The sequence below is a fragment of the Loxodonta africana genome, chromosome 19 (assembly GCF_030014295.1).
Source record: "Loxodonta africana isolate mLoxAfr1 chromosome 19, mLoxAfr1.hap2, whole genome shotgun sequence".
Lineage (NCBI taxonomy): Eukaryota > Metazoa > Chordata > Mammalia > Proboscidea > Elephantidae > Loxodonta > Loxodonta africana.
Genome location: NC_087360.1, coordinates 80837055 through 80849122, shown reverse-complemented (window position 1 = coordinate 80849122; position 12068 = coordinate 80837055). Strand labels below are relative to the sequence as shown.

At 38.8% G+C, this 12068-nt stretch overlaps 1 protein-coding gene across 11 annotated transcripts in view; it reads right to left on the bottom strand.

Annotated features, from left to right (window-relative positions):
- LOC100672723 (sorbin and SH3 domain-containing protein 2) overlaps positions 1 to 12068 on the bottom strand; it is a 103083-nt gene that overhangs the window by 31590 nt on the left and 59425 nt on the right. For 9 of the 11 annotated variants that reach the window (XM_064272921.1, XM_010592521.3, XM_064272918.1 and 6 more), the window contains 3 exons: positions 6842 to 6891; positions 4250 to 4437; positions 868 to 2454 (listed from right to left, as the gene is read on the bottom strand). In XM_064272921.1, the coding sequence (XP_064128991.1) occupies positions 868 to 2454; positions 4250 to 4437; positions 6842 to 6891 (1825 nt within the window). Of the gene's footprint in view, positions 1 to 867; positions 2455 to 4249; positions 4438 to 6841; positions 6892 to 11903; positions 11961 to 12068 lie in introns of all 11 variants that reach the window. The other 2 variants (XM_064272917.1, XM_064272924.1) reach the window with 1 other exon arrangement.

The window sequence follows — 12068 nt, the reverse complement described above, 5'->3', positions numbered from 1 at the left end:
TGAATTGCGATTTGCCTTTGTGTTGCCACTTGAAAGTGATAATCTATCTGTGAAAATGAAGATGAAGTCGCATTTAGCCTAAGTAATCTAATTCTTAGATCGATACAGAACTGTGTTAGTCGATGCAGAAGATGAATAAACTAAGTGATGGAAAAAAGAGAAAAAGAATACACTGAATGAAGAAAATGGGACTTATATACACCTTAAAGATACATTCACAAAAATTTTACTTCCAATGTATCCTTTAAATGGAGACAGTCATTAAATGACCTTGTTCTCTTTAATTATCCATCAGCTACTTCATTACATATTTTGGGTTTGCTTCCTGAGTGTTTTAATGTAGTATCTTCCATATAGAATGTCATCAAATTATTTATTAAGTGAATGACTCTCAGGTTGATATAAAAACCAAAGAAAAGATTACCTGTTAAACGATCAATTTTGAATAATTTTATAATGAAAAAGAGCCAATGCAACGTTTTCAGCCTCCTAAGGATACTGAGATTCAATTAGAATTTCTGTCTTGAAATATTCTTCTTAATTTGGTAAATTGTTTTATTTGCTGTCTTGATGTCCATAGCAGTTGTTTCAACCCTAACATTAAGGTACAAAAGACTTTCCTTTCGAATTTTGAGTGAGTAAAATTTTGTGAATTGGTGATTAAGCTACACATGAAATCAAAATAACATGTGAGTAAATGAGAAATATTCAGTAAGACATGTTTTCACAACTAGCAATTGCTCCGCAACACGTAATGGTGCCACGTGGCCTTCCAGCTCAGGACTGACGAGATGTAGGAATGGACAATGAAAGAGCCGGAGGGAGGGTATGTCAACCACAAGGAAAAAGAAAGAAAAGCTAAGCCACCTTGGAGACTCAGTGCACCGTCGTGGTCGGGGTGCTGGTAGTTGTTGTTGGCCGTGTCCACGTCTTGGAAAGAGGCGCTGTAAGGCATTCTTCCACAGTCGTTCTGGTACAATGGACAGTGGATAGCACCATCTGGAGGCAGTGGGTGTAAAGGCTGGTGCATGGGGCTCCTTTTCAGAGCTTTAAGGGATGAATTCCTTTCAGGAACGTCTGGCAGCAGTTCACTGATAAGACGGTGCAATATACTGTTGTCTGGCAAGCTTCCCCTTCTCTTCTCGGCTTTAATTTGGTCACAGATGTCTTTAAGGGCAGAGTCCAGAGCCTCAATAACAGACGCTTTACATTTTGTCTTTTCAGTCTGCTTTTTGGGAGTCGGATTTTTTTTCCTCCGGAAAGGCACAGGACTGACCAGAAAGGCAAGCTTAGAAAGGCCAGGGTCCGTTTCTCGTCTTCTGGGCTCGTCGGTGTTCTCCTGCTTTGCTCGTTCGTGTTTTAACATTGTGGTGAACCGAGTGTAGGAGGCAGGACACCTCCCTTTGCAGGAGCTGACGAGATGCCGGTGACGGTGGTGGTGGTGGTGATGGTGGTGGTGGCTGGATCCATAAAAGCTTTCAGAGGATGTGAAAGAAAAGTGATCAAAGTCACTCTCGCTGCAGAAGGATGACCCCTCTACATGGATGAAGTCACTGTGGTCAGAAACAACTCCATCTTGGTCACTATCTGAAAACTCCATGTGAGTTCTCGGCTGCTCATCGCTGGTGACTTCAATATGAATTGGTACCAGTGTTTTAGGCTTGTAGCTTTGTTGTACCTGAGAAGGGTATTTACTTTGATTTTCTTCCTCCAGCAAAGACTCAATGGAAAATCGCCTTTTGGGACATAGGCCATTTTGTGGTGGTTCTAGGGTCACAGGAGATAGCATTTCACCCCCCAAATTGGGCATCGATTTTGACTTCTGAATCAGCTTCTCAAATTCAGAAATGCGGGTAGGCACCATGTCCCTGGGCACCTCCTCCGTGGAGGACTGGCTCCATCCATGGAAGAGACCCTTGTGTTGCTGCTCCTTCTCATACTGTATTATTCTCGACTTTACTGAACAGATCACCTCGGAATTCATCAAGTCTTTGCGGTTGATTCGGTGCATTTTCTTGTACATTTTCAGGAACCCGGGGGCATCGTGGGCTGGCCTGTGTCTAATCCTTGACCTGCCATTACTGCGACTCTCTTGCACGTAGGGGGAAGCCCATGGTAGGGGGCAGCTCTCCTTGGACTCCTCTTCACACAGCAGAGAGCCCATGCTTTCCGACTTGGTTTGTGGGTCAGGGAAGCTATCGCAGTCATCGTTTAGGAGATCATCGCAGCTCCGGGATTTGATTTTGGGGGAAACCGTTTCTTCAGTGCTGCTCCAGACCTCTGCGTTTTGCCGGGCCATTTGCCAACCATTCTTGAAAGAAATAGCCCTTGGCGAGTCCTGCGGGACGTCCAGATGCTGTCTATACACGCTACTGTAATCTAACTCACTTGAGGGGTTGCCGTTGAGCCCCGAATAACTGCAAAGGGACGGACAGATTTTGCTATCATCCCCACCTTTTAATCCAGAGAGCAGCGTGGTAGAAGAGAGACATTTTGAGAAGTTAAAAGGTTCACAGAGAGAGCAGAGCATGTCAGTTAGCATCAGATAGCACAGAGGAGAGAAGGCCGTTAGTGTGGTTTGTTCTACACACCAATTGTTACACATGTAGCTTCAGCTTTAGAGAAAAAATGTACACTTCTAAAGAACGAGGTAATGATTTTTAAACGAATGTAGCTTTGCAGATATTAGCATTAACAAAACCATGTATAACAATTAGTGTAGCTAATACATTTCTTTCTATTGCATAGCAGATACATCTTTCTGCAAACAGGACATACCAAAAATACAACAGTACCCTTAAGCTACTTGATAGCATGATTTGGTGGTAACTTCAATGTCTAATGATTAATGTCAAAAGTGTTATGGACTCAGCTTTTTAGGATTAGGCTTTGAGTTTGAATTGATTGATAATTACAGGTAAAGAGTAATTTATAAACTTGTATTTAATTAATAAATCCCATAGTTATATAAAATAGTTTTCTGTGGGCACTAGATAGAAAAAGCTATGAGACAAAATATTTTCGAAATATTTAGCAAAATTGCAAAATTAAGATGCTATGGACTATTGCTGCTCATGTTTTTCTAAGAAAAAAAATTAGTAGGGCCTCTTAAAACAAACTAATTTTCCTCTTTAATTGCTCTCTTTTCAACATCATGATGATAACAGGAAATAATGTAAAACTTTCGTCAGAGGTGAACGCATCTTGCTTTCTGTCAGTTTTTTTTTTCTTTTCTTTTCAATTTCGATCTTTTGTAATTTGATAACAGAGAGCTAAACTTGACCTTAACTTGGAACACCTACAGAAATATTATTTTATTTTGCTCTGCTAAGTTAACTTTAACAAATGAGGGGCCAAATTACTACATCTAAGGGGACATTTTCTTCTTAGAAATAAAACCTATTGGAGAAAAATGTCCCTATGGAAACCCGACGGCTTCTAATCTTCACCAAATTCTCCAGAAGTCGGTAAGTACCCTCAGTGGATATGCAGTATTTGGGAAAGGAAGTTAATTTAAGATTCCCTCCTAGAAAACAAATATCTAAATTAACCAAAATCCTTTTTAATTTTGGTTAGTATCCAAGCATAGTGAATCAGTGGCATTTTTTGATCTATTTCTTATCTTAAGATATGCATTTGCATAAATGAGTAGAATCTGATTAAGTCAGGCCATAAAGAGAAATGGCTTGGTGATTTCTAAATATTATAACTATGGCTTGAAACCAGATGGCTCCTATCTGTGGACAGTTGTGAACTGAACACTATGTTATGTGACAGCACACGGACCCTCTACTGTACATGTGAATGCTGACAAAAGTTACAGAGCAAATAATTAAAGAAATGATGTTAGTAGGTTAGAAAGATTTTAATCTAGATTTAAATAATTAAAAAAAATCAATTTAGGCAACAACTTTCTCTGTTGCTATTTTTAATTCCCATTCTGTACATTTGATTACTTTTTCTAGTTGTAAGAACAATAGAAAATTTTGACAGCAGGTGGATGTTTATAAATGTAGTCTTTTAAATAGCCTGGCAATACATTATCTGAAATAAACATTAACAGGTGCTAATAATCAAGGAGTCCTTTAAGCAAACCAAATAGCTCGCCAGCATGATTTAGTCAGCATGATTCAAGACGCTGCATGTAAACACTAACACACGTGTATTCTCGCTGGAGCAGCTCTCACTGGTACCCTAGACTACAACTTAAACTAGTAAATTGATTAAGTGTCAAGAAATTACTGCTCACCTTTTGCTCTCGATGGGGAGGAAGGGGAGGAACCAAGGAAGGACTTTGTAAACGGGGAGCTTGAGCCCGGGTGGTCCGCTCGACCAGGGCTGATCCTGCTTGCGCCGTGATCCCCCAGGCCCCTCGGCTGACCCACTGCAGGCTCGCTCTTCCTCCTTTTCCTAAAGTCGCTGGCCATACTGGCAGAACTGAAAAAAAAGATCAGCACCAGTGTGATTGATACTGGGGGAGGTTACTATGTGAACACCGCCTGGGTGATGCAGATAGTTGGTGTGCTCAACTCCTAACCTAAAGGTTGGCAGTTCGAACCCACCCAGCAACACTGCAGAAGAAAGGCCTGGAGGTGTGCTTCCATAAAGATTACAGCCAAGAAAACCCTATGGACCACAGTTCTACTCTGTAGCACACGGGGTTGCTGTGAGGCGGAACTGACTCGATGGCAAGGGATTTTACTACAGGAACCAGAAAGACGGGTGGGTTGTGCTAATGGCAGTGATATAACTCCTATCTCCCATGCCCCAAACTGCGTTTTAGGGAATTGATTCCTTCACATTAAATTAAGCACTATTTCTTTATAATCTTTTAAAGTCAAAATTCTTCTATTAGTGTAACATGCTGAGACTGACAGTTGAGTGTTGTAATTTGTTTCATGTATCACATTTTTTCTTTTTAAGGGAGAGTTCCCACAACATGAGTATATCCACCAAAACCCAAAACCCACTGCCGTTGTGTTGATTCGAACTCGCAGCGACCCTACAGGACAGAGTAGAACTGCCCTGTAGGGTTTCCATGGAACATCTGGTGGATTCGAACTGCCGACCTTTTGGTTAGCAGCCAAGCTCTTAACCACTGCACCGCCAGGGCTCAAGGAATATATTTACAGGGGAAAAGGACTGGAAAAAAATGGCAAGACATCTAGTGCAACAAATGTCTCTTACCTCAAGGTTTTGCCTGTGGCTTTTCCTAAGAACGCCAGCCTTGAAAAACCTTACACCAAAATTCCAACATTTTCTATTTAAATAACGAATGACCAATCATCAGGTCAGCAAATAAACTACTCAAGATTCCATTCATCCAATTGCAAAGCATGTTATTGACACTCTGTAATGGTAGAGAGTTTGTATTGTGGTTCTGGGTGTGAGTTTAGTGTCATTTTAAGACAAAATGTTGTCTCTCAAATCACTAGATAAAATTACGTCTATACAAAATAAAATCACATCTACACTAGATAAAATTATGTCTATACTAGAGAAAATTATGTCTATACTAGAGGAAATTATGTCTACACTACATGAAATTATGTTTGTTGCAGCAGCAACAAATTGGCTCACACGGGCCAGGTCTTGGGCTCCCTGCTTTATTTACGTGATTGTCTTATTTAGCCCCAGCGGGAAACACCTGAGGCAGCCAACTGAACACACACCTGGCAGGTATAGAGGTGGAGCCAGGGCTCAGCATCTGTCTTCACTCTCCTAGCAGGACTCCCAGTCTTCCCCTAGCCCTGTCGCCTCTGTCTCTGTCCTGTCTGTGAGGCTCTGTGTGTCTTTACCTCAATCCTCAGGTCAGATGAAAAGTCTAAAGCGGGAATGTTTCAGGTGCATATAGAGATGCAAAGGATATAAAAGGAGGGGTGGGGGGCTCCTTTCTAAGTGACTTGAAGGCAGTTAAACGGCACTCAGGAGGCCAGTTTACAAAGGACCCAAGTTACAAAGCTTTCTTCGGATGTTGACAGAAACCTTATGGAAGGGAAGATTCATGTTATATAAATATTTGCTGATGACGCTGTTGATGACATGGATGGAAGTTTGTGTGTTTCAATATCGCTATTAAACTCTCTGAACTACCTTGGGCAGCCTCGTAGCTCGCTTAGGCCTAGTGATTACAAGCTATCTTGGTTCAAGTCTTACTTTGTCTCTGCTACTTGTCAGCTGTGTGACCGTGTGTAAGCTACTTAGCCTAAGGTTATGGCATAGACCGGGCAACGTTCTGTTCTGTTAAACTTAAGGTTGCCATGAGTGGGAACCGAATTGATGGCAACTAACAACAACAATAACAACAACAGCTTCCTCGGAGATAAGATGGGGATAACAGTACTTACCTCATAGTGTTTTCTTAAGGATTGAACACGTTTATGCACTTAGACTACCCGGTGGATAGCGAGCCTTCATTCATTGGTAGCAATAACATTTTGGCATTTTGTGGGCAGAATATAATTAACAAACACGTATACCACTTTGTAATTTATAAAATTTTTGCAAACATTATCATGAGTGTTATCTAACAATATAAGAATTAGATATTTCTAAGCCTTATCTAAATAGGACAAATTTGGGTATAGAGGAGAGACAGTAGGGAGGAATTTCTCAGTCTGTAAAGGAATCCAGAGCTATTTCACTTAATTTTTACAACTTCTTGGATATGAATATATAAAATGCTGCAGAGACAAAATAAAACAACCTCACGGGGTATGCATGCTTAAAATGGAAATGAGTGATAAATAACCTTCATTACTAGTCCACTGATAAGTATTACTGATGATAAGTAAAGCACTATGCTGGGTATTCCAGCCACACTATGGACTGACAGTCTTACCTGGAGGGTCTCTCCAGGCTTCTGTCTATAGAGGACTGATACAAAGAGGCCTGTTAAGAGAGAAAAAGAGTTCCATGAAGATTTCTACAGTGGAAAAATTTTATTCTGTATGTGGACATTAAATTAGGCATCCTAAAAAGAATATTGCAAAAATTGAGCAAGTGAAAATAACATTCATTAAGATTATAAAAGTATTATGTAAGTATTTGTTGTTGGTGGTACGATATGGATGGAAGTGTGTATTATTCAATACTGGTATTAAATTGTTTCTGGATTTCTGCAATATTTTAAAGGGAGTGTGGTATCTACTTGTAACCACCAGGCCTAACTGTGCTCGTGCAGCCTAATCTCTACATTCCTACTATCTGCTTTCTCTTCAGTACACAGCATTGCATGTTGCCCTGTAATTCAGATTACCCAAAACCCAAACATTATGTGACGGAGTGTGTGTGTGTGTGTGTGTGTGTGTGTGTGTGGTATCCAATGATATTTCCTCAGGAATACTGAATAAAAAGCTAAAGTTACACTACAATATTAACTTCAGAATCTTGCCTGTTGACTATAAATAGAAATTTCCTACACGAAAGAATAGTCAGATATTTAAAAAATATTAGTAAGCATCATTCGGTCCTTATAAAATAAAACTTCTTAAAAGTTTTTGCTGCCAGGTGATATCTTTAAAACGTGATGTTTAGCAGAACTTGAGACCTCTTTCATCTGTCAACAACACCGACATGAAGGACATTTTAATAAAAAAACATAGAATTTGTTTTGAAATTGAACTAAACTAACTACCTGGAACTTCAATCAGTACATATTTATATCTTTTAAATTAATTAAGGGGTAGTTTAAAATAAACCATTTAATGAACCAACATATAACCTCTTTTTTTTTTTTTTTAAAACAAATGGACTCTTAACATTTTTTCTCAGATAATCTACTCTGTTTCCCGTGGTTGTAGAAACAGATAAAACAACTTGATAAATAATTCCAAATGCTTATTGTATGTCCACAGCATTTTCAAACTCCTTCATTCTGAACAGAACACTGAAATAGGTACTAAGCGGAAAAGATAGCTATGAATTTTTCATTTTCCATAGCCATCTACTGGACTAGCTGTTGAAATATCTAACAGGCAAGAGAAGATGAGCGCTGAGCTACTGGATCTCTGAGGTGACTGACTGTCAGGCGAAAGCAGCTGTGGAATGATGTCTAGAACGTACCCGAAAATGTATACCAACTGTTACGTATGTGCATGCATAGTCTTGGCTTTCTTCGTATTTGATGATCAGTTCTTCATCAGAGATAAACTTCAGTTTGATGAAGAACTGAGATTCTAGCCTGAAAGTATTCTTCTATATGAAAGTTTAAAAAAGTCTGCCAGAAGGACAGGATTTGAACAATTGTATCTTAAACTTCTGTCACATAGGAACATTTTACCAGAATATTAAAAACTTACTTAGGGGAAAATAAAGTACATTTTAAAAATGATTTTGATAATTCTATTTTGTATTTGTAAATTAGCACCAATTAGCCAATTAAAAATTAGTGTTTAATTTTGCAATTCTTTATTTAGGTCAATCTGACAAGCCCCCTTCTGCATAGCTCTGAAATTGCTTCTATAAGCTAATACTTTAATTTTATCATCCTGAATGAGAATGCAATCTTGCCCAGAAACAAACAAAAGCATCTCTTTTTTTTTTTGCCAAAAAAACACCTCCCTTTAGATAGAAAAAGCATCTTTTAATATTGCTAGTTCTTAGAAAATATTTAGATTCCTAGGTTCTAAAATATAAAATTAGAAAAGAAAATTGATCTGCTAGTCTGATAAGTTTACATAATCATTTTACCTTTCTGAACTCTGAATTGTACACTGGAAAGGTGGAGAAATAAATACCAAATAAATAAGAAAGAAGACAAACAAGTAAATAAGTGTAACTAGGTAATTGTATTCCAATTTAGAAATGCTAATTCCTCATGTTTGTAGAAGTGCAACACCAGAGAGCCTCAGGGTATTGCCTCTGGTAGAGCCCAGCTTTCTGGGGGTACTCCCAACCACAAGCCTCAGTTGAACACAGAAAAGCGTCAAGTTTAGAACACCCTTTGGACCTCTCTAGGGAGATCAGATCCTGTCTGCCTGCGATGAGCCTAAGCAGTATTGCAGGCTGTAAGAAGTGAAGTCTCTGCCTCTGATAAGCTAACTGTGTTTTAGAGTTACGCTCAGAGACTGCAATTATTCCTCCTGGTGTTGGGTTCAAAACAAACTGAAACCGTTTTGTAATTTTATGTGTACTCGAAGGAAAAGGTCTGGTGTTGAAGTGTAAGGTGACAGTAAAAATTCTAGATCGATGAATAAGAGAAAAAAAACTTGTACTATAAGAATGGTACTCATACTGAAACAGAAGGTGTCTCCAGAAAAGAGGGACACATTTTACCTGTTATGACCTACTGAGTATTTCGTATTGCCACTATTTTAACACATCCAGAAGAAGGCCATTCTTTGAAGAAAGTGCCCACACCGAATTGCTCTTCCTGCTGAGTGATCCTGTGATTAAACTTTCCCTGAAAATTCTTAACTTTTCTTCGTTAACATCAGTTTCTCAATTATATTTATGAACTAAAAACTACGTCACTCATGGTATATACTAAAAAAACTAGGACTGGATAAATGGTAGCTAAGGTAATGTCTAATCAATTATAATTTTTATCAGAAATGTTTTACATACAGCTCTTAGAGACAGAATCCAGACACCTCATCAAAGCGTGGTTTCTTACACTCTGAAAAAGCCATCATGTTAAACTAACGACACAGTTAACATGCGGTCAGAGTTATTCAGCGTGGCTTCTCAGTCCCAAAGAGAGGACTGCACACCAGTTTGACCATAAGCAAAGCACATTTTTTGTGATTTTTTTTTTTCTTTTTGGCCTCTACCATAACATTGTAGAATGCATAGAATTAAGTTTCTATTATTTTTATGCCAAGAATTGTTGTGTAATGTTAATTATAGGAACTCATTTCATAGAAAATCAATGGTTAGCAATGGGTAGTCTTAAGTAAATAATGTTTCTCATAGATTTGAGCTCTAATTGCATCTCTTGGAAGAACTAAGAAGTGTGGAATAAAAGACATGACACCGAAGTGAAGGTTAAGAGATCTGTGTTTTGTGTTTTCTTTGCCCTATTTGACACTGTGATTTTGGGCATGTGTCTTAAAGTTGTTGGGCCTTATTTTTGTCGACTGAAAATTAGTGAGTTGGATACAAGGCTCTCTAAATTCCATTTCAGTTCTTAATGAACCAGCCACCTTAAAACATCCTACAAATATACTGAGGGAAATATCTGCCCAAATTGTCCAATGCAAATTCTTGGGTTCGTAAGTTGAAATGATGCCCTTCTTCAGACATGAAGGTGACATGGCACACAGGACAGGGCTGTTTGTTTTGCCTGGTATCCTTCAGACTGTATACCTGGGTACAAAACATAAACCTTTAGAAGTGAATGAGTTCAATAACCTAGTGTGTTGCTGATTACTCTATTTTCTTTTCTATGTAATATATAAATGTTTCTGTCACGTCCCCGTTTTAACACACTCTGATGCTTACCATAGGGGCAATAGTTGGAGTAGCAAGTATAAGCTCTACAAATGGGGTACAGGCAGTCCCCAGGTGATGAATGTCTGACTTATGTACAACCTGTACTTGTGAACCAACCCCGGTGAAGCCTTTTACTGTAAAATTCGAGGTGCATACAGTGGTTCATGATAACAAATGGGCGCTGCTTTGTGACGCACATCAAGCCAGTACTATTATTATTGTTACTGTATTATATTAAAGATGTTTTAGTGTTTCCAGAAGTGTTAATGTTTTTTATGCACAGAAAGGTACCTTATATACTATATACTGACGTTAGATCCGAACCGTACCTAACTGTTCTGACTTACGTACAAATTTGATTTAAAGACAGGCTTAGTAATGGAACTCGTTCGTAACCCAGAGACTGTCTGCCTTTCCTCCTGACGCTCTATGTCTGTAACTCCAGTGGTCACCACCGTGTGTCAGTGGCGCCTCGCACAGCACAAATGACCTACTATTTCCCAGTTGCACATATTTAACTGAGTTAAAACTTTTAAATAAAAATAATTTTTTAAATTAAATGTTATCGTATTCCCTTAGATCCACAGAGCAACTACTGTGTGAAAACCAGTTTATTCACTTTGCTTCTGTCCTCACTGCTTCTGAGAGTTCCCTCCGGCAGGCTTTTACGTAGTTGGTGTTCAGCAAAGCAAGGTGTCACTTTTGCTTGTGTCCTCTCATGAGTCCCAAATCTGCTTTCCAAAATAATTTTTCTGTTTTTCATCTAGCAGGTTGTCATAAATATTCTCAGATAGAGATGACAAATTAATTTCATTGCACATGCCAGTGAAGATCTTCTAGAGTGGCTGCTTGGGTTACAGTGTCCAGAACGATTAGTAATGTCTGTCAAGGGTATAGAACTGGGGAGTTGTGACACGTGTGCCAGGTATTTGTCAGCCCTACTCTTGACTACTGATAAAACCCACAAGTTGTGAGTAATTTAGAAAAGTGGAAGGATTAAAATAAATTTTAGGAATATGTGAGGCATAAACATCTGATTATCTAAGAATCTAAATTTTAATATGTATCTCCAAGCATGATGACAAAATGGCCCTGAGAATCCTTCTAGTAATATTTTGCTCAGTCTTAAAAAAATTTTTTTTTTAATCAAACAGATGGTTCATATATGCACTAAGACTAATACTTCTGGTTTTTGATTCTCACTTTGCTGAATACCAGGACTATACTAACAGTTTAACTGAAAGTTATGGTTGGAAGAATTCTTCACTGTAGATCAGAAATGGCCAATAACTCTGGTATAATCAATGTCTGAGCAATGATACAGGGCACAACCCAATGATGTAAAGACAGGTTTTAAAAACAGCTTAGACACTACAGTGACTCGTAAAACATGGGTGTTCAGAATCACAGTTAACAGCCCGTCAGAGAAATCTGAAAAAGAGAGAATAATTTTAATTTTTTTATTTTACCTCGTTGGAAACACCAGGAGAATGGTCTTGAACATAATCCAAAGCCTTTTTAGGAGGCTGGGTGTAGACGCGCCACATAAGCAGAGATGGAATGGAGGAGGATCAATGGCAGCAAAGAGTGAACATGTGGAAAAGGTGACAACAGTTAGAACCGCATGCCGACAG